The 21151-nt window shown below is 43.3% G+C and overlaps 1 protein-coding gene across 1 annotated transcript in view; it reads left to right on the top strand.

Annotated features, from left to right (window-relative positions):
• Window positions 1-501: 501 nt before the first annotated feature.
• The window catches only part of LOC129699141 (putative malate dehydrogenase 1B), an 83287-nt gene continuing 62637 nt past the window's right edge, over window positions 502-21151 (top strand). Inside the window, exons 1-3 of the mRNA XM_055638810.1 lie at window positions 502-523; window positions 5139-5251; window positions 20736-20870. Of these exons, the coding sequence (XP_055494785.1) occupies window positions 502-523; window positions 5139-5251; window positions 20736-20870 (270 nt within the window). The remainder of the gene's footprint in view (window positions 524-5138; window positions 5252-20735; window positions 20871-21151) is intronic.

Below are 21151 nucleotides of genomic sequence, written 5' to 3'. Positions count from 1 at the left end.
TGTCTGGCTGAACTGCAGATGTTGGTTTAAACCGAAAACAGACACAAAATGCTGGAGGAGCTCAGCTGGTCAGACTGCATCTCTGGAGAGAAGGAGTCCGAAACATCACCTATCCCATTTCTCCGGAGATCCTGCCTGACCCGCTGAGTTACTCCAGCATTTTCAGTCTACCCTGAAATTATGCTAGTCCGGCATTATAACCATGCTATCTTAAGAGGGTTTTACCGTTTTGTTCCATTCTATTTAACTACATTATGCCCTTCAAAAAAGACACCTTTAAAGACGAAGGGTTGGAAAATGTTCAGACGTCCCTCTGATCTGAGGACTTTGGGGGTAGTGTGTCAGCCTTGTGGTTTCTTTGTACTGCTCTTTGAAGTGGAGGGAGTGTTGGCCGATGCTCTGATCAAAGGCTTCAGCTGTTGATGACTGCGGCTCCCGGAACACAGTGTGGGTGGGTCACCGCTATTTGTGACTAACGTTGCCTGGCAACGCTAAAACAAGATGGTGAAGTTTGTGGTGGCAGGTGGGTTGGGTTTGTTTGTGAGTGTTAACTGAAGTTAAAGCTGCGGATAGGTAGCTGCAGCCCCCGTTGTAGTTTTCATTCCACCCACATTTAAGAAGTACAAGAGCGAAGGGGTTCAGAACGGGAAGGACAAGCAGTGGAATTTAACAGTCTATCCAACGCAGACTATTCAATGTTAGTGTGGAGGGCAGGCTAGTCTTCGCCTCAAGTGTCCTGTACAAGAGGGACAAGTTGCACCTGAACTAGAAGGGACCAATATCCTTGAAGGGAACTCTGCTGGTGCTACTGAGGAGGGTTTAAACGAGATTGGTAGGGGGTTGACAGTTATAGTAGTAGATTAGCTATTGGAAGGAGTGATGGAAAGGTAGAGGTTAGGATCAGTAATTCTCAAAGGAAGGACAGGCAGAGAGAGAGAGAGAGATGAAGTGATGAACAGAGCAGATCAATGCCTCAGACTGAGATGTGGTGGTCATTGTAGAATGCGATTGCAAGAGGGACATGACTGGCAATTCAACATTCCAATGTTTCAGATGTGAGAGAGAGGGAGGGGGGAAAGGCAGTGGAACCACTACTAATCAGGGAGAATGTCACCGTAACATTTGGAGAGGACTTACTGGAAGGTTTGTTTGCTGAGGTAATATGGGTTGAGCTCAAAAATAAAAAAGGTGCAACCACTCGAACTGGATTGTTCTTATAGCACCCAACCCTCTCCCCACAAATAGCCAGATATGTAGAGAGATGGCCAAAACAACCCAAATCAACACAGTTATTTTAATGTGACTTTTAACTTCCTCAATATTGATTGGGACTTTTTTTAAGAGGGAACTGACCTCCCGGTGGCTCAGCACTTCAACTCCCCCTCCCACTCCGCCTCCGACCTCTCTGTCCTGGGTCTCCTCCATGGCCACAGCGAGCAGCACCGGAAATTGGAGGAACAGCACCTCATATTCCGTTTGGGGAGTCTGCACCCCGGGGGCATGAACATCGAATTCTCCCAATTTTGTTAGTCCTTGCTGTCTCCTCCCCTTCCTTAGCCCCCCTGCTGTCTCCTCCCATCCCCCAGCCTTCTGGCTACTCCTCCTTTTCCCTTTCTTGTCCCCACCCACCCCCGCCCCCGATCAGTCTGAAGAAGGGTTTCGGCCCGAAACGTTGCCTATCTCCTTCGCTCCATAGATGCTGCTGCACCCGCTGAGTTTCTCCAGCTTTTTTGTGTAACCATTGATTGGGACTTGCTTAGTGTTAAAAGCTTAAATGAGCAGAATTTGTTAGATGTGTCCAAGAGGGTTTCCTGGCGTGATATGTGGATAGTCCGACTTGAGAAAGGAACATACTAGGAAATGAGCCTAGCCAGGTGACTAATGTTTCAGTGGAAGTGCATTTGGGAGGTAATGATCACAACCCTGTAATTTTAAGATTGTTTTGAATATAGAGAAGTTGGGACATTGTGTGAAGGTACTGTATTGGAGTGAGGCTGATGGTATGAGGCAAGAGCTCAGGAGGGGACATTGGGAGAACTTTTTATTAGTTAAGTCCACATCAAACATGTGAAACGTCTGAAAAAGGGTCTCAACCCGAAACCTCGCCTATTCCTTCTCTCCAGAGATGCTGCCTGTCCCGCTGAGTTAAACCAGCTTTTTTCTGCCTAACATGTGAAAGTTGTTTAAAAGCCAGTTGTTGAAAGTCCAGGACTGGCATATTCCTGAAAGGAGGAGGGATATGGATGGCAAATGAACCTTGAATGACAAAAGAGGTTGTAAATTTGGTGAGAAAAGAAAAAGAAAGCCTATGCAAGTTTTCGAAAGATAAAATCCGACCAGACCTTTGAAGAATATAAAGCAAGAAGGAAAGGAACTAAGTGGGCGATTAGCAGGGCCAAAAGGGGCCACACAATGCCCTTGGCGATCGTATTGAAATATATCCTAAGGTCTTTTTATACCCACATTTAAAACAAGGACAAGATAGGACCACTCAAGGATAAAAGAGGGATTTTGTGCTTGGAATCAAGGGATGTAGGTGAGGTACTAAACAAGTACTTTGCATCACTTTTATCACTCTCAGCTTAGTTTACAACCCGCAATGTTTATTTTAACTATACTAGCTGGGCTGTGGAACCTAAACACCACACCATTTATTGCCACACTGACATCGTAAGTTCCCTATGTTGGTAATTTTCCCATCATGCCTCCTCAGTATGTAAGCTCCAGGGTTAAACATATTACAAACTACTCATACATTTCAAAATTTCTGACATCAAAAAGCATTCAGGTGAATAAATCCCCAGGTTATTAACAAAAGCAAGAGAGAAGATTGTGGGAGTGTTGACAAATATCCTTGCATCTTCTCTAGCCACCGGTGAAGTCTTGGAGAACTGGAGAGTAACTAATGTTGTTCCTTAGTCTGAGAAGAGAAGAGAGAATCTAGTGAATTACAGGCCGATGAGCCTCACTTCAGTGGTGGTGAAGCTATTGGAGAGATTCTTCAGGATAGGATTCACTCCAATCTAAAAGAGAATGGATTAATTAGTGGCAGTCAGATAGCTTTGTACACAACAGGTCATATCTTACTAACCAGATAAAGTTTTTTTGAAAGGTGATGAAGGTGATCAATGGGGATAAAATGGTGGATGTAGTCGACATGGATTTTAGTAATGCATTTGATAAAGTTTGATTCAGAAGATTAAGATGTACAAGATTAACATTGATTTGATCATTTGGATTATTCGCTGTCATTGATGGAAGACAGAGGATTGTGATGGAAGGATGATATTCAGACTGGAGGTCTGTGATTAATGGTAGTTAATAGATGCAGCAGCATCTATGGAACGAAGGAAATAGGTAACGTTTCGGGCCGAAACCCTTCTTCAGACTGATGGGGGGTGGTGGGGAGAAGAAAGGAAAAAGGAGGAGGAGGAGCCCTAGGGCTGAGGGATGGGAGGAGACAGCCCGAGGGCTGAGGAAGGGGAGGAGACAGCAAGGGCTAACAAAATTGTGAGAATTCAAAGTTCATGTCCGCAGGATGCAGACTCCCCAAGCGGAATATGAGGTGCTGTTCCTCTTTTTAGTCGGAGAAACTCAGCGGGTGCAGCAGCATCTATGGAGCGAAGGAAATAGGCAAAGTTTCAGGCTGAAACCCTTCTTCAGACTGATGGGGGGTGGCGGGGAGAAGAAAGGATAAAGGATTAATGTTCTGCAAGGAACTGTTGCAAGGTGGGGAGGGAGGGACGGTGTCATCTCAATAATTAAATAAAAACTGTGATGATGTGGACATACACGCACTTGTTGCCCCCAAAACTTTAAAGATGTACAAGAATGCTTTTCCAATGATCAGCAAACTTAAATTCCTTATAACAGAGGGGGAAGAAGCTGTTCATGTCAGGTGGAACACACTTTCAAGCTTTTGTATCATCTGCAGGATGGCAGCAGGTAGAATGATTGGAGTGGGATGTCTTTGATTATGTTGGCTACATTCCGAGGTATACTGTAGATGGCGGGAACTCTGGTCTATGAAATGGACTGGGCTACATCTCCCAGGCTCTGCAATTTCTTGGAGTCTTGGGCAGAGGTTTTTCCAAGCCAACCAGTGATGCAACCCAACAGTATGCTTTCCATGGTGCTTCTGCAGAAGTTTGTAAGAGTCATTGGAAACATGCCAAATTTCCTTGGTCTCCTCAGGAAGTAGAGGCATTGGTGTGCATGAAATTGATTGGTCCATGACAGACCATTGGTAATATTAACACCGACACTTGAAGCTCTCAACCATTCAACATGTACAGTGGACGAACTCCCCTGTTGTTCTTTGGAACAGTGTCATAGAGTTATACAGCACAGATGCTGGCCCTTTAGCCCAACATGTCATTTCCGACCAAGATGCTCATCCATTTGCCCACATTTGACCCATATCCTTCTATTTGTACCTGTCCAAATATATTTAAAATGTTGTTATAGTACTTGCCTCAACTACTTATCCTGGCAGCTTGTTCCATATCCATTACATCCCCTGTGTGAAAAAGATTGCTATTAAATCTTGTTCTCAATTTCCCAACCCCAGGACAAAGACTCTAACTATGTCCCTTGTGTTTTATGCACCTTTATAAGATCATCCCTCAGCCTCCTATGTTCCAAGAAATAAAATTCCAGCCTGCCCAACATCTTCCTATAACTCAGCCCCTCGAGACAAGTGAGGGAAAACTTAAATGCCGTTAATAATGCAGTTAGTGCTTTGGATGACACCATCATATCTAAAGGTGTCCTTCTGTGCACACCTGTCCCTTGTATAGTCATAGTGAATTTTGGTCACAAATTTGTGGAGTGCAGCTTGAATATCTTCAGATTCAGATTCAATTTTAATTGTCATTGTCAGTGTACAGTACAGAGACAACAAAATGCATTAATCTTCCTCTGTTGAGTGTGCTATTCTTCATGTATAGCAGCCATTTTTCATCCCAAGTTGTTAAACAAGAATAGGATATGGTCCTAGAAATAGATTGTTTACATGAGCAAATTAAGGCATTTCTGAAAAATTTGTAAAAGGGTGAATAGAATTTAGATTTTAAAAGTAGGATCTCTGATTTTTACCTGATCCTAAAAATGTTTCTGATTTATCTCAATTGCTGCAGGCAGGGTAAATTGCCCTTATTATGCCAAGTGTGAAATGGTGGCAGATCATCTTGTGCAAAGTTTGACAGATTTTGAGATTCATAAGATTGTTTTACATCCTGATGACTGGAAGGTGAGTTACATCCTAATTCTAATATTAAGTTGGTAAATAAATGGAGTGCCCCTGAAATCAACGGTAAATTCGGGGTTAGATCGAGAGGTCAAATACATTGTTTTCTGTACTTCCATCCAGTAGATCTGCCAGCTGATAGTTAGCATGATTCAGCCCAGGAAATTAGTATATTGTATTTTCTAGCTTGGGCTCCAGTTTAGCTGCAAGCTACGCGAGTCTTCTCTCTGCAGGGATGTTAAATGCTCAGTTTCAGGGAACTGTAGTCCTTGAATGAATGTAAAATCAGTTCATGATTTTCCTTGGTGTTTCTTCAAGATGCCTAAGATATTTTTTCACTTGTATTCTCTGACCTGAGTATACTCGAGGGTGGCACTGAACAGGTTAATATCTGTAAATTATTTTGTCATTTAGATTTATCATTTTTTTGTATTGGTGGACTAAAAAGCAAAGATTTACACATTTCTCCCTGCACATTTCAAATCATTACATTGTGAAGTGAATCTAGAAAATAGTCTTGTTTGTTCTAGGTTGGAATAAAGGAAGCCTTATTAATGCTGTTATCCTGGAGGGGATGTTTGGAGTCTCATTATTCACTTATTCTCCCCTGAGCAGCAATGTAGAAAGATCAGTAATTGATTGATGTGGGAGAATGTATGACATTTATTTGAATATGGTTATGTAAATATGTCTCATGATATAATTGACAATCACAGAGTTTTCTTTCTGTTAGAATAAACATTCCTGTTGAAAGCTCCTGTGTCCTAAAATTGATATTGTAATGAGAACCTATCAGAACTTTGGGAGTATCCAAGGTTCACCTGAGCATTGTCAACAAGACTTGGAAAAGTCTGAAAAAAATTACAAGTAGTTTCCCACGTTATGTAAAAATCCTGTTCCTGAGAACAGTTTAAATTAATTTTTCCACCAAAAGTTAGTAACAAACAATTTCAAAGAGGATTAATTAACATTTATTATCTTCCGCTCAAGTCTCCATCTTGATGGGTGGGTTTATATCTTTATACAGAGAAGATTCTGAATCTATTCGAAACCTCAAAGTATAACTTCTCTTTGTAGAGTTTATAATAAGTCATCAAGTCAAGTTTATTTGTCATACACATACGAGATGTGCAGTGAAATGAAAGTGGCAATGCTCGCGGACTTTTGTGCAAAAGACAACCAAACAAACAAACTATAAACACAATCATAACACACATATTCTTTTACATAATAAATAATGGAAGGAAAAACGTTCAGTAGAGTTAGACCCTGATGAGATAGGCGTTTACAGTCCGAATGGCCTCTGGGAAGAAACTCCTTCTCAACCTCTCCATTCTCACCGCATGGCAACGGAGGCGTTTGCCTGACCGTAGCAGCTGGAACAATCCATTGCAGGGGTGGAAGGGGTCTCTCATGATATTGTTGGCTCTGGAGTGGCACCTCCTGATGTATAGTTCCTGCAGGGGGGCAAGTGAAGTTCCCATAGTGCGTTCGGCCGAACGCACTACTCTCTGCAGAGCCTTCTTGTCCTTGACAAAGCAATTCCCAAACCAGATGGTAATGTTCCCGGACAAGATGCCTTCCACCGCCGCTGCGTAGAAGCACTGGAGGATCCTCGGAGACACTCTGAATTTCCTCAATTGCCTGAGGTGGTAAAGGCGCTGCCTTGCCTTACTCACGAGTGCTGAGGTGTGTGATGCCCATGTCATATCCTCGGAGATGTGGACTCCCAGATATTTAAAACAATTCACCCTATCCACAGGATCCCCATTTATCCTCAATGGAGTGTACGTCCTCGGATGATGTGCCCCCCTAAAGTCCATAATCAGCTCCTTCGTTTTTTTGATGTTCAAGAGGAGGCTGTTATCCTGGCACCAGAGTGCTAGACCAGCCACCTGCTCCCGGTAGGCCTTCTCGTCGTTGTCTGAGATCAGGCCCACCACCACAGTGTCATCAGCAAAATTAATTATTGAGTTGGAGCTGAACCTAGCCACACAGTCATGTGTGTACAGGGAGTACAATAGGGGGCTGAGGACACAACCCTGGGGCGATCCCGTGCTCAGGGTGAGGGACTTCGATGTATTCCCTCCCATCTTGACTACCTGGGGCCTGGCGGTGAGAAAGTCCAGGACCCAGGCACACAGGGGAGTGTTGAGCCCCAATTCCATTAGCTTCCCGGCCAGTCTGGTGGGGACTATCGTGTTGAAGGCTGAACTGTAGTCTATGAACAGCATCCTCACGTAGCCCCCCTTCTGGCTGTCCAGATGGGAGAGAGCGGTGTGCAAGACCTGGGAGACCGCATCGTCCGTGGATCTGTTCTGACGGTATGCAAACTGCAACGGGTCCATGTTCCGAGGGAGGAAGGCGCAGATGTGTTTCTTCACCAACCTCTCAAAGCATTTCATGACTACCGAGGTAAGGTCCACCGGACGGTAGTCATTCAGACAGGCTGGGGAGGCATTTTTTGGTACCGGTGCAATGATGGATTTTTTGAAGCAGGCAGGGACCACGGACTTGTCCAGGGAGAGGTTGAATAATGTAGTGAGCACTGGAGCTAGCTGCGTAGCACAGGACTTGAGTACTCGCCCCGAGATGCCATCGGGGCCTGCAGCTTTTCTCGTGTTCACCCGTGTCAGAGCCCTCCTCACGTCATGCTCGGACAGCGAGAATGTATGCACATTCCTCCCTTCAGCTTCGGTAGCCAGCCCATTGGCGGTATTGTCAACAGTCGGCAGACCTGGAGTGGTGTTGCCCCTCTCGAAATGACCGTAAAAGGAGTTCAGGTCATCAGCTAGGGAGGTGCCGGCACTCGCGGATGAGGGAGGGGTGCTCCGGTAGTTGGTTACAGTCCGTAGCCCCTGCCACAGGCTTCTGGTGTCCTGCTGCTCCATCTGTAACTCCATCTTGTCTCTGTACCTTCTCTTTGCGTCCTTCACTGCCCTTCGCAGTCGGTAGGACTCTGCCTTGTAGACAATAATCGCTATCACCAGTAGCCATAGGAAAAGATTTTAGAGCAACACTTCATGCAAGCATGAATGACTTCAACCATATGTTGACACGCTCATTGGAAAGGTGTTTTTTGTTTGAGTTTGGCCTGAACCTGGCCAGCTGGGGTAAATCGTTTTACGATTTACGTTTTAAGAGCATCACAACCCAAAATTCCTCCTGAAAGTTTTATTAAAACTGAGGAAACATCAGAAACAATATAAATATGAGCACACTATAATAACCTGACATAAGATGTTCAGTGAAATTACTGAGGATATGATAAAACGATTAAAAATCGTCATATTTTAATGTGCCCTCGGTATCCTGTACCTTGTCAAATTTTAAACTCTGTCACCTATGCCGTATACTCACATACACATTCCCTCACTCTGGGTGACCAACTCTGCAGTTCTTTCAGTTTAAAACTTACTCTTTTTAATAGAAAGATTAAACGAGAACTTACCGTTAGAAGTTTGATCTTGATTTTATGAGAAGTTGGAGTGAGAGACTTCGTGAAGAACCCGCCAGCCCCGCATGCACATCAATCTTCAGAGCCACTGTATGAAACGACAGTCCACTTAAACCAGGATCAAGCTTTGAAAGATTTATAACCCTTGACTTACCGAATTAAATTTATGAGATTCAGGGTTGGGAGTGTAGGGCACGTAGTCTCTCACTCCAACTTCTCATAAAATCAAGATGAAATTTCAAACAGTAAATTCTCGTTTGATCTTTCTATTTTATTTCGAAGTCTCGTGATCAGACTATGTGAAGCCTTTGAAGCTCTGTGGTTTCATGCAATAAACCAATCTGTATGTGAACTACACTGATAAATCATAAATGGTAGAAAATACATGGAGCATTATCAACATGATGCTAACTTTACATACATGTACATCATCCTTAATTGAATCACAGTCCCATTTGCCTTTGAGTTAGACAAACAGCTCATGTAGCACTGTCCAGAATTCTATCTGCAATCGTCCAGACATGTTAAACGGTATTTTATAACTTCTGAAAGTGCATTCATCTGAGCCTCCTGCCGTTGCAAGAATGTGATCACGAGGAACATCCATTCTATTGACTGCTGAAATGCCAACAGTGTGACTTGAAATTCTTTGGAGCGCAGAAGGTTAAGGGGGGACTTGATAAAGGTCTTTAAAATGATGAGAGGGATAGACAGGGTTGACTTGGATAAGCTTTTTCCATTGAGTGTAGGGAAAATTCATACAAAATGACATGATTTGAGAATTAAGGGACAGAAGTTTAGGGGTAACATGAGGGGGAACTTCTTTACTCAGATAGTGGTAGCTGTGTGGAATGAGCTTCCAGTGAAAGTGGTGGAGGCAGGCTCAATTTTATCATTTAAAAATAAATTGGATAGGTATATGGATGGGAAAGGAATGGAGGGTTATGGTCTGAGTGCGGGTAGATGGGACTAGGTGAGAATAAGTGTTCGGCACAGACTAGAAGGGCCGAAATGGCCTGTTTCCGTGCTGTAATTATTATATGGTTATATGGTTATCTGTATTCACTCCCGCTTTCAGCTGGTTACTCTCTATCCATCATGAAATAGTCTGCACCAACACTTTTGAGAGACTATTTTATAACTATGAAGAAACTTTTCCTTCATCTCATAGGTTCTTAGTAACCTCAATGTACCTTTTCACATAATAAACACCCACAATCTCCGATCTGGTGGGTGTGTTGTCAACTCCAACTTGTATCCAACTATGCCTGCTCTGCTTTATGAGTTCATTCACATAAAATGCTACCCTCTTGTCAGATATGACCAAGTTATCCAGACGGAGATTGTGTAAAGACTGAACTCTTCATGCTGAAATAAGTGTCATAAGCATGACTAACTTAAGAGTAACTGCTCCAACGTTAGGGATGCAGATGATGTCAATTTGAGTTAAAAAAATAATACTGATTACACATTTCACACTACTTTGTATCTAGGCTTTAGAGGGTTCATATTAAAGACACCTTCCATAACCTTTGTCACTAGTGGGTGAGTGCCTATCGTTTATTGTCCCACTTCTAGTACTAGATACGATCACAAAGCACTACGAGCAGTGTTAATTGCGCTATAACTTAGTCGCTTCTCATAAAACCAAACTGAAAGAAACCCCCAAACCTCTGCTACTTCTGCTTAAAAGTAGCTCACATGTGTTTCTTCACAAAACGTTTCCATACGACCATGCAGTGTTAAGTGCACGAGTGATAGGTTGAACCAACCACTGCTCGTGTCTGTGAGCAAATATACAGCTGACCTATTTATAATGGAAACCATGGTTGAGTAGGCCAATTTGGCACTACTATAATTCATGTTGCCTCGTCTTGAATTATCTTTTGGAGGCATCTTCCGATATTTATACCCTGTTCATGCCACTACAATTTTCTGTTTCTTATTTGTGGGCAGGGTCACATACATATCTGCAGAGTTTATGACAAAACCTAGATATATAATAGATTTTGTCAGCTCCAGTCCAGTATGGACATTCATGGATGAATAACAAAGCCTAGATATTCTAGGAGTGCCTTGGTTGCTGAAACAGCAAACTTTGTGACACATGATCTCTTCCCTACAATTAGCATGTCCTCTATAAACCCCATGACAATATGCCCATTAGATCTGAATAAGGCAACACTGGCTTTAGAATCTTTGTAAATAGCCTAGGGGCTAAACGCAACCCATTAGGTCAAGCCTAAAATTGCCACAACTGGCCTTGCCAGATAAACTTCAGATATATCCTGTGACTCTCGTGTATTGGTACTGAATAGTATGCATCTTTGAAATTGATTAAGGCCATAAAGCAATCCTCTGTAATTAGTTATTTTGCTGAATGAAAATTATCCATCTTAACATGGTTATATTTCAAGCACGTTCAGACTAACCAAATCCTAGAATGAATCGGTATCCTCCACTTTTCTTCAACCTTGAGAAGATATTAGAAATATACCCGTCCTGTTCATGGACAGACTGCTCAATCACACCCTTTTTGTGTCATTTCTCTATTTCAACTTGGATATCCACAGTTTCCTCTTTAGATTATATGTACAGGAGTCTTGGCTTTTGCCACGGAGGAAATTGGTCAGCCAGAAACTCAATCTTATAACCATTTATGATTTGTAAAATGAAAGGATCAGAGGTTATCTGTCCCCACCTGTTTATGAACAGTCTCAATCTACCTCCGACTTGAATATCGTCAGCACATCTCATGCGACTGATGGAATAATATTCAGATACCTCCATGGCCTTAGGCGTTTGATCAATAGTGTCAGCTGACACTAGACTTTGCTCTGCCCCTTTGGCTCTGGCATCGTGGGAACAATACTGTGTATGTGGAGTGCATTGCCTCCATGGTCAGCGCTGTGAACCTGCGCACGAAAAAGGCTTGGTTTTAATTGTGTAGGCCTGGTGCTCCAACCAGCCTCAGTGTAGCGGTTTCTGCCGCTAGCTTGATATAGGTATGTTACAATACTTACCTTCAGCGGCGCAATTCTGCCACTGGCTGAGTGCGCGATTTTGGCGCCTTTGAGGGGGGGGGGGGGGGCTTCGAGCCTGCACCGAGCCTGCTGAAGAATCGTTCCGACGGGCATTCTGTGTAGTTTTTTTTTTTTTTTTTAAATCGCCCAACAAGTTCAGTGCTGGAGTAATTTTTAAATCAGCTTCTAAAGCCCGTCAACGCCAACAACGGGGACGGATTTCAGGTACGGGACAGGTAAAAGAAAGCTGTTTATTTTATGTATAAAAGTGCTCCTTAAGATGCCTTTCATTCAAATTTTAAGTTGCGAAACGGTGATTTTTTTTCCCCCCATACGAACCGGCAGTATTTTTCCTGCCGATATGGGGTATAAATTCACCACAAACCGCAACGTTCCAAATGATCGTGCTCCAGAATAACCCATTCGCAAGATGATTTAAATGGCCATTAATTTACAGGTAGTAAACATTAAATTCCTTCCATTTGGCCTATAAATCCAAAACAATGAGATAAAAAAATTATGTTATATTGTGAATTCTTGTGTGAATGCTATTTGGACACTTAGGCTATTTAAAAATGTTAATCTATTCTTAAGAAATTGATAGATGTTTAGACCTAGTAATTGAATTTTGTAATTAGCTACAATTAGGTAACTAACTAATTATATGCTTTAATTTCAAGTCATCCAAGTAAGATTGTTTCATATTTGTTTCAGAATGCTTCAATCTATAATAACTGAACATTTCTTTCAGTTCTCTTAATTTTTAAGAAAGTTATGGGCTTTTGACTGTCCTCGATCACAGCTTTTGTGTTAAGTCAATAGAAAAGCAATAGGGAACAAGATGCTAATTTCCGAGTATGAAAATGGCCATAACTTTTTTAATACTGAAGATATGAAAATGAATTAGATGTCAAATTAAACTTTTTATGCTTTATCTGATGGGATAAATTACAGACTTGATTTTCTAAATCTCAAAATTCTGTTACATTATGTAATTTTGTAACTTGGCAGGGATGATATGCATGCCGGTAGACAGGAGTATTACCCACAAAGGGTGTCTTTACCACACCCACAGCAGCCTTGTATTCTTCTTGCAAGTCTTTTACTTGCTTGCTCAAATCTTTTCCAAAGAGATACTTTGCAGACTGCACATTACTTGCCTTGCACAAATTAGCATATATTGGGTTGATCTCAGGCCTTATACCATCCTTGCGAACACAATTGAGCTCAAACTGTGCATTACACAGAGGTGCTAAGACATCTTGCTGCAAATCAGACAGCTGAGTTCCCTCCACCGACCTTGCAAAGGCCGTAATCCCTCTTGTGAGAAATCTCTGAACTCGCTGGAGTTTTAAGTCTTTTTACTTTGTTTTGCCATTCAGATTGCCCCAAATGGTGGCATTATTCTTCGGAACCTCCAGTGTCTAGCAGTTATCAGGGCTAGCATACTTTCCAGCAGTGTCCTGAATGTTCTTCTCATTCAACTGATGAGAAGTAAAGCAACCAATGCTACTTGATAGTTCTTCCTCTAACGGTTCTCCTATCCCCGAGGGGGATGGCAAATTTAGTCACAAGTGCCGGCAGCTACTTTTTAGACTTGAGTTGAAGCATATCATCCACGTTGAGGGAATTCGAGTTCACTGTCGACTTCCCCACAGTCAGAGTCTACCACATAATAATCCTCAAAACACCCCTCCTCTGAGCGGGAGATATCATAATGCAACATGAACCAGGTATTGCTGCCGCAGACATCTGACTGGAACTTCCTTTATCGGTCGCCAGTGTGCGGAACACATTCCCGTCGACCAGCCTCTCAATCAGGTTTTCCAGTTTTGAGAGCCGACAGATGATAATGGATGTTGAGGCAGTACCTTTGGACATTTTTTGCCGATTTGGCCTTGGCCTTCCCCGAACTCGGGGTCGCCAAACTGCTCCCTTTCGGAGCTTTTGTTTTTTTTTTTTATCACAAGCCTGCCCGTTATCAGGATTAACATACTTGTCAGCATTGGCCTGCATGTTCTCCTCATTCAGCTGGTGTGAAGTCAAGTATGTAATGCTACTTGCCAGTTCAGCCTCTACTGGTTTACCTATCCCCGATGGCAAATTGGGTCCCAGAGTGCTGGCAGCTCTTTTTTAGTCATGAGCTGAAAGTATTATGCATGTGTTGAGGGAATCCTCAAACTCCCTGCCTCTGAGCAGGGGATAACCTCAAATATCTGAATTTAACTGCAGGTATCAGTGCAGTGCACCTCCCCATGACCAGCCTCTCACTCCTTGCTCTGGTGAGTAGCCTGATAACCTCAATCTTAGATGTTGAGGCAGAGCTTCCTTGGCCAATATGGTCCTTTTGGACAGCCAGTTCTGAGTTGGTCTTCCCTGAACCCGGGGTTGACAAGCTGCTCCTTTTTGGAGCTTTCACAGAGGTTGCTCTGCAGGCCACCCTGCCAGCGTCTCTGAGCCCGGGGTCGCCAAGCTGCACCTTTTTGGAGCTTTCAGAGGTTGCTGTGCAGGCCACCCTGCCAGCGTCTCTGAGCCCGGGGCACCAAGCTGCTCTTTTTCTGAGCTTTAGTGGAGGTTACTGTACAGGCCATCCTGCCAGTGTCTCCAAGCCCGGGTCGCCAAGCTGCTCCATTTCGGAGCTTTCACAGAGGTTGCTGTGCAGCCACCCTGCCAGCGTCTCCGAGCCCGGTTGGACCAGCTGCCCCTTATCAGAGCTACTTGTGCAGGCCGCGCCTGTTCACATCTTCGAGCCTGGCTTGACAAGCTGCTCCCCTTTCGGAGTTTAAATGGAGGTTGCTATGCAGGTCGCGCCTGCCAGCGCCTCCGAGCCCAGTTTGACAGGCTGCTCCTTTTCAGAGCCTTAGTGGAGGTTACTGTGCTGGTTGCACCTGCCAGCTACTCTGAAACCGGGCTGGGCCACCTGCTCCCTTTCGGAGCTTTAACAGTGGTTGCTGTACGGGTCACGCCTGTCAGCATCTCTGAGCTCGCTGCACCGTTCCTGCAAATAAAAACGTACCTCATCGTTTCTGACGGAGCATTTCCGAATGCATCTGTATCTCGCACCATGGGACGACGTAGTGATGCGCATGCGGGTTGGCGGGTTCTTCACGTAGTCTCATCACAAGACTTCGAAATAAAATTCTGCACAAGTGATCAATCTGTCTGCAATTCCCATGCAAATTGCAAAACTCTTCCTGAGTCTTCCCTACTTTAAAACCCAAACATTGCTCTTATGTCGATTTGATGACACATCTTCCTTTTGTACAATTGTACGATGTTGCTACTAAATCGTAACCTGAACAATTTGGAATATTTGATGTCCAACCACTAGCACAATGGAGATGCCTAGATGGGGGAAATTGTTATGTTTCACAAATTTTCTAAAGGTTGTTAATGAGTTATGTTCTACTGACGATTGTCGAATCAGATGTACTGGTGCTATCTTGTTATTTATGGAATGACTTTTGATGGTATTGTTACGTAGGATTGGTCCAGAGAAAAGCTTGTGATTGTATAAACAAATGTATCGAGAGTATCTTTCCACTTTGAGCCAATTTGAAATGTTCAACATTGATACTGTTTTCCCCAAAGCATCTAGCATTTCAATGAATTCTGGTTTACCATGAGTTATACATGCTTATTAATGGCATGACAGTAGGTGTGAGAGATTTGGTCCAGGCAAGCGTGCATTCTCCTGTTATAGAGCATTTCAGGGCCTGGTTCTAGTTACAAAGGGTGGGGGTCATCCTTTTCCTGGATTCCGTCTTTCCTCCTTCATTAAGAAAGTGCAATAAATGTTTCATTCCAATGGGTGACTTCATTCTTGAAACCTAAGTCCAAGTAGGACTAACTGTAGCCTTGGATTTAGAAGTGTAAGTTTAAAGAGAAAATTAATACTATCCTGCCTCTCGCAAGTCTCATTTCTGCTGCCTCTTTGCCCTTGACAAGCTCCTTCAAAAGTACATGTAGGCCTGCTAAAACGTGACAGTTGTGTTTCTAAGGAACCTCGTGTTAAAGAAAATCGTGTTAGACAATCAATTGTGACAATGAGAAAAAAGTGGTTAAGGTCCAGAGAACTTCAGATTTACAATAACAAAGTTTTTTTTCCCCTGCAGGATTTTCAAAAGTAAAAAGGTCTTTCTAATAGCATTTAGCTTATGGTTTTGCTGCAAACTAAAATTACTAGAGGCTGTGTGTTACAATGTTTAATAGAGTATCATTGCACAAATCTCAAATGTGGAGTTTGTCAATTTCAATGTCCTCCTGCTGTGATACTGACATACTGTGTTCTTAACAGACAATGGTGTGTGACTACTGTGGGGAGGGTTTAAATAAATATTTTTGCCCGAGACGTTTTTATGCGAGATGGCTTTTTGTTTTGGTTGTCAATTTTAAAGTAACTTTTCTAGGCAAAAGTGTGCAAAATTTCAAGTGTGCAAAATTAGAGCACATGGTATTGGGGATAGGAGGATATAATAGACATAGACAATAGGTGCAGGAGTAGACCATTCGGCCCTTTGAGCCAGCACCGCCATTCAATGTGATCATGGCTGGTCATCCCCAATCAGTACCCCGTTCCTGCCTTCAGATTCAGATTCAGATTCAATTTTAATTGTCATTGTCAGTGTACAGTACAGAGACAATGAAATGCATTTAGCATCTCCCTTGAAGAGCGACATAGCAAACGATTTGAATAAATAATAATAAGTGTCCGGGGGGGGGGTGGTGATTGGCAGTCACCGAGGTACATTGTTGAGTAGAGTGACAGCCGCCGGGAAGAAGCTGTTCCTCGACCTGCTGGTTCGGCAACGGAGAGACCTGTAGCGCCTCCCGGATGGTAGGAGGGTAAACAGTCCATGGTTGGGGTGAGAGCAGTCCTTGGCGATGCTGAGCGCCCTCCGCAGACAGCGCTTGCTTTGGACAGACTCAATGGAGGGGAGCGAGGAAACGGTGATGCGTTGGGCAATTTTCACCACCCTCTGCAATGCCTTCCAGTCGGAGACAGAGCAGTTGCCATACCATACTGTGATGCAGTTGGTAAGGATGCTCTCGATGGTGCAGCGGTAGAAGTTCACCAGGAACTGAGGATGGACCTTCTTCAGTCTCCTCAGGAAGAAGAGACGCTGATGAGCCTTCTTGATCAGAGTAGAGGTATTGTGGGTCCAAGAGAGGTCATCGGAGATGTTGACTCCCAGGAACCTGAAGCTAGAAACACGTTCCACCTCCGTCCCGTTAATGTGGATGGGGGTGTGCGTGCCGCCTCTGGACTTCCTGAAGTCTACAATGAGCTCCTTGGTCTTCTTGGAGTTAAGGGCCAGGTTGTTGTCAGCGCACCATGCTGCTAAGTGCTGGACCTCCTCCCTGTAGGCCAGCTCATCGTTGTTGCTGATGAGGCCAATCACCGTTGTATCATCTGCATACTTGATGATGGTGTTAGTACCATGTACAGGTGTGCAATCATAGGTGAAGGGGGAGTAGAGGAGGGGGCTCAGCACACAGCCCTGTGGAACGCCGGTGTTCAGGGTGAGGGTTGAAGAGGTGTGCTTGTCTAACCTCACAGACTGGGGTCTGTTGGTTAGAAAGTCCAGTATCCAGTTGCAGAGGGAGGGGTCGATGCCCAGGTTACCGAGTTTGGTGATCAGTTTTGATGGTATAATGGTGTTGAATGCTGAGCTGTAATCGATGAACAGCATTCTTACGTAAGTGTCTCTGTTGTCGAGGTGGGAGAGGGCGGAGTGAAGTGCCGTTGAGATGGCATCCTCCGTACTCCTGTTCTTGCAGTAGGCAAACTGATAGGGATCCAGTGTGGGGGGTAGGCAGCTTTTGAGGTGTGCCAGGACCAGCCTCTCGAAGCACTTGGTGATGATGGGGGTAAGTGCAACTGGGCGGAAGTCGTTGAGGCTTGCCGCAGTGGAGTGTTTTGGCACTGGCACGATGGAGGTGGTTTTAAGGCAAGTGGGGACAACTGCTTGGGCAAGTGACAGGTTGAAGATGTCAGTCCAGATGTCTGTCAGCTGCGCAGCACAGGCCCTGAGCACGTGCCCGGGGATGCCGTCAGGGCCAGCAGCTTTACGTGCATTAGTCCTACTCAGTGCCACGTACACGTCGTAGGGGGTGAGTGTGAGGGGTTGGTGATCGGCAGGTAGCACAGCCTTGATGGCTGTCTCTAGATTGTCCCTGTCGAAGCGGCCATAGAAGTGATGGCCTTCTCCCCATATCCCCTGACTCCGCTATTTGTAAGAGCCCTATCTAGCTCTCTCTTGAAAGCATCCAGAGAACCCGCCTCCACTGCCCTCTGAGGCAGAGAATTCACCACTCTCTGTGAGAAAAAGTGGTTCCTATCTCCGTTTTAAATGGCTTACTTATTCTCAAACTGTGGCCCCTGGTTCTGGACTCCCCCAACATCGGGAACATGTTTCCTGCCTCTAGTGTGTCCAAACCCTTAACAATCTTATATGTTTCAATGAGATGCCCTCTCATCCTTCTAAACTCCAGAGTGTACAAGCCCAGCTGTTCCATTCTCTCAGCATATAACAGTCCTGCCATCCCGGGAATTAACCTTATATTGACATGGATAAAGAACTGGTTGGCAGGCAGGAGCACAGTAGAGAGCATGCTGACCGGTTGCATCATGTCTTGGTTCGGCAACTTGAGCGCCCTGGAGCGGAAAAGACTACAAAAAGTAGTAAACACTGCCCAGTCCATCATCGGATCTGACCTCCTTCCATTGAGGGGATCTATCGCAGTCGCTGCCTCAAAAAGGCTGTCAGCATCATCAAGGACTCACACCATCCTGGCTACACACTCATCTCCCCGCTACCTTCAGGCAGAAGGTACAGGAGACAGAAGACTGCAACAACCAGGTTCAGGAATAGCTACTTCCCCACAGCCATCAGGCTATTAAACTTGGCTTGGACAAAACTCTGAACGTTAAAAGCCCATTATCTGTTTATTTGCACTTAATCAGTTTATTTATTCATGTGTGTATATATTTATATAATAGTATATGGACACACTGATCTGTTCTGTATTCATGCCTACTATGCTCTGGTGTTCTGTTATGCTGAAGCAAAGCAAGAATTTCATTGTCCTTCAGGGACACATGACAATAAACTCTCTTGAACTCTTGATCATATTGAATGGCGGTGCAGGTTCGAAGGGCCAAATGGCCAACTCCTGCACCTATTTTTCTATGGTTCTAGGCATCTAGGCATTTCTGTTGTGCTAGTAGTTGGACCTCAAATATTCCAAATTGTTTAAGTTATGATTTAGTTCTCTAATCCAAAATAAAAATCGCATTATAGACTATTTAGTCTGTATAATGGTGATAATGTTATATTATTTATCAATCACATTCAATTTGCAGTGTGGAAACATGAGTTATAACAGAACTACATTTATCAAGCTCCAGATCAGAGTATTTTGGATAATTTACAAGGTGACATGGCACCAAATTATACATATGGCATGGCACGGTGGCGCATCGGTAGAGTTGCTGCTGTACAGCTCCAGAGACCCATGTTCGATCCTGACTATGGGTGCTGTCTGTACGGAGTTTATGCATTCTCCCTGTGACCTGCATGGGTTTTATCCGCGATCTTTGGTTTCCTACCACACTCCAAAGACGTACAGGTTTGCAGGTGTAATTGGCTTGGTAAGAAAATATAAATTGTCCCTATTGCAGGATAATGTAAATGTGCAGTGATCGCTGATCAGCACTGACACGGTAGGCTGAAGGGCATGTTTCCGTGCTGTATCTGGAAACTAAACTAAATAAGCCATTTATTATCCTTATTATATTCCTTTATTTTCTGACATGATTGGTTTTTAAGTGACTCTAAAATGTTCAAGACAAAATAATAAATAGCTTCGAGGAGATTTTACCAAAATAAATTAGGTAGTGCAAACACTATAAATTGAATCGAGAAACAGCAAAGAACATATGACTGGTAAAAATTGTCTTTAAAAGTGCAAATAAAAATGTAAAGACAAATACAGAATGTTGGGGATATGTGCAACAAAAACAATGTCCTTATAATGCAAGATATAATTTTAATGTCAATTTTAAAAAACAATATAACTAGAGTGGTGAAGGCAAAGGATTTTTGGAAATGTGATGAGATTAACATCTGTTGAGCGTTTGACGGCACTGGGCCAATATTTGATGGAGTTTAGAAGAATGAGGGGAGACGTCATTGAAGTACAGAATAGTGAAAGGATTAGATAGAGTGGATGTGGAGAGGATGTTTCCACTGGTGGGAGAGTCTAGGACTGGAGGTGATAGCCTCAGAATTAAAGGACGTACTTTTAGGAAGGAGATAAGGAGAAATGTATTTAGTCAGAAGGTGGTGAATCTGTGGAATTTGTTGCCTTAGAAGGCTGTGGGGGCAAAGTCAGTGGATATATTTAAGGCAGAGATAGATTCTTGATTAGTACAGGTGTCAGAGGCAATGGGGAGAAGGCATGAGAATGTTGTTAGGAGAGATATATCAGCCATGATTGAATGGAGGAGTAGACTTGATGGGCTGAATGGCCTAATTCTACTCTGATAACTTATGATTGTATGATGTCATTGAAATGGTTTTCGAAAACAATGCGTTATTTTAATTTTTGGCCACTTCTACTTAGAAAGTGGCAACCATGATTTTTGAGGCTCCAGCTTCATTTGCCTTAGGTCAGTTTGGGTATCTAATTTATGGACTGGCCAGTGTTACCTGTAGTTTTTTTTCTGCAAATGTGATGGATGGGAAGAGACCCAAAGCAGCAGCAGTGTTGATTATATTGTAGGCAGCGCAGAAGCACTTAAGCAAAGACAATTCGAAAGTAAACATTTTAAAATAACTAAATTTAATATAAAGAAAAAATATTTTATTCTCTTATACGAACAAATTCTTTCATTACAATTTTGTTTAGCATTATATATTCCCTCAGCTACTGGTAATTATGGTTTAATATTGTGATTCAAGAAAATAAATATATTATGTTGTTGCATTTATTGTTTATCTAGTCATGGCTTCAAACAATATGTACTGCAAATAAATGGCAGCATGAAAACTCCCCAATCATATGGCGAGAACTAGTGGACCGTGGAGGAAAGGGATCGCTATTAGGTGGATTCAATGAATTTATGGAGTATGTACAGGTAGGATGTACAGTAATTTGCAAGTTGGAAATATGTTAGAAATTGAATTAATTTTGTCATAAGTTTTTCTGAACTAGAAGTGCCAATGCTTTGAAAAATGGCAGGATGTCAACTAATCCTGGCAGTTCATAGCTACCTTGTAACTGTAGACTGTCTACTTTTGTAGGTAAACATGTGGTGACTTAGAGGTTTAAATGACAGGGATCACCAGTGCTGTACCTTTTATCCGGTGTTGAAACCGAAAAGCTTCAACCGGCCAATTTATGCGGTTTGGCGTGACC

The sequence above is a fragment of the Leucoraja erinacea genome, chromosome 7, assembly GCF_028641065.1.
Source record: "Leucoraja erinacea ecotype New England chromosome 7, Leri_hhj_1, whole genome shotgun sequence".
Classification (NCBI taxonomy): Eukaryota; Metazoa; Chordata; class Chondrichthyes; order Rajiformes; family Rajidae; genus Leucoraja; species Leucoraja erinaceus.
This window is presented reverse-complemented; position numbering and strand designations above follow the sequence as displayed.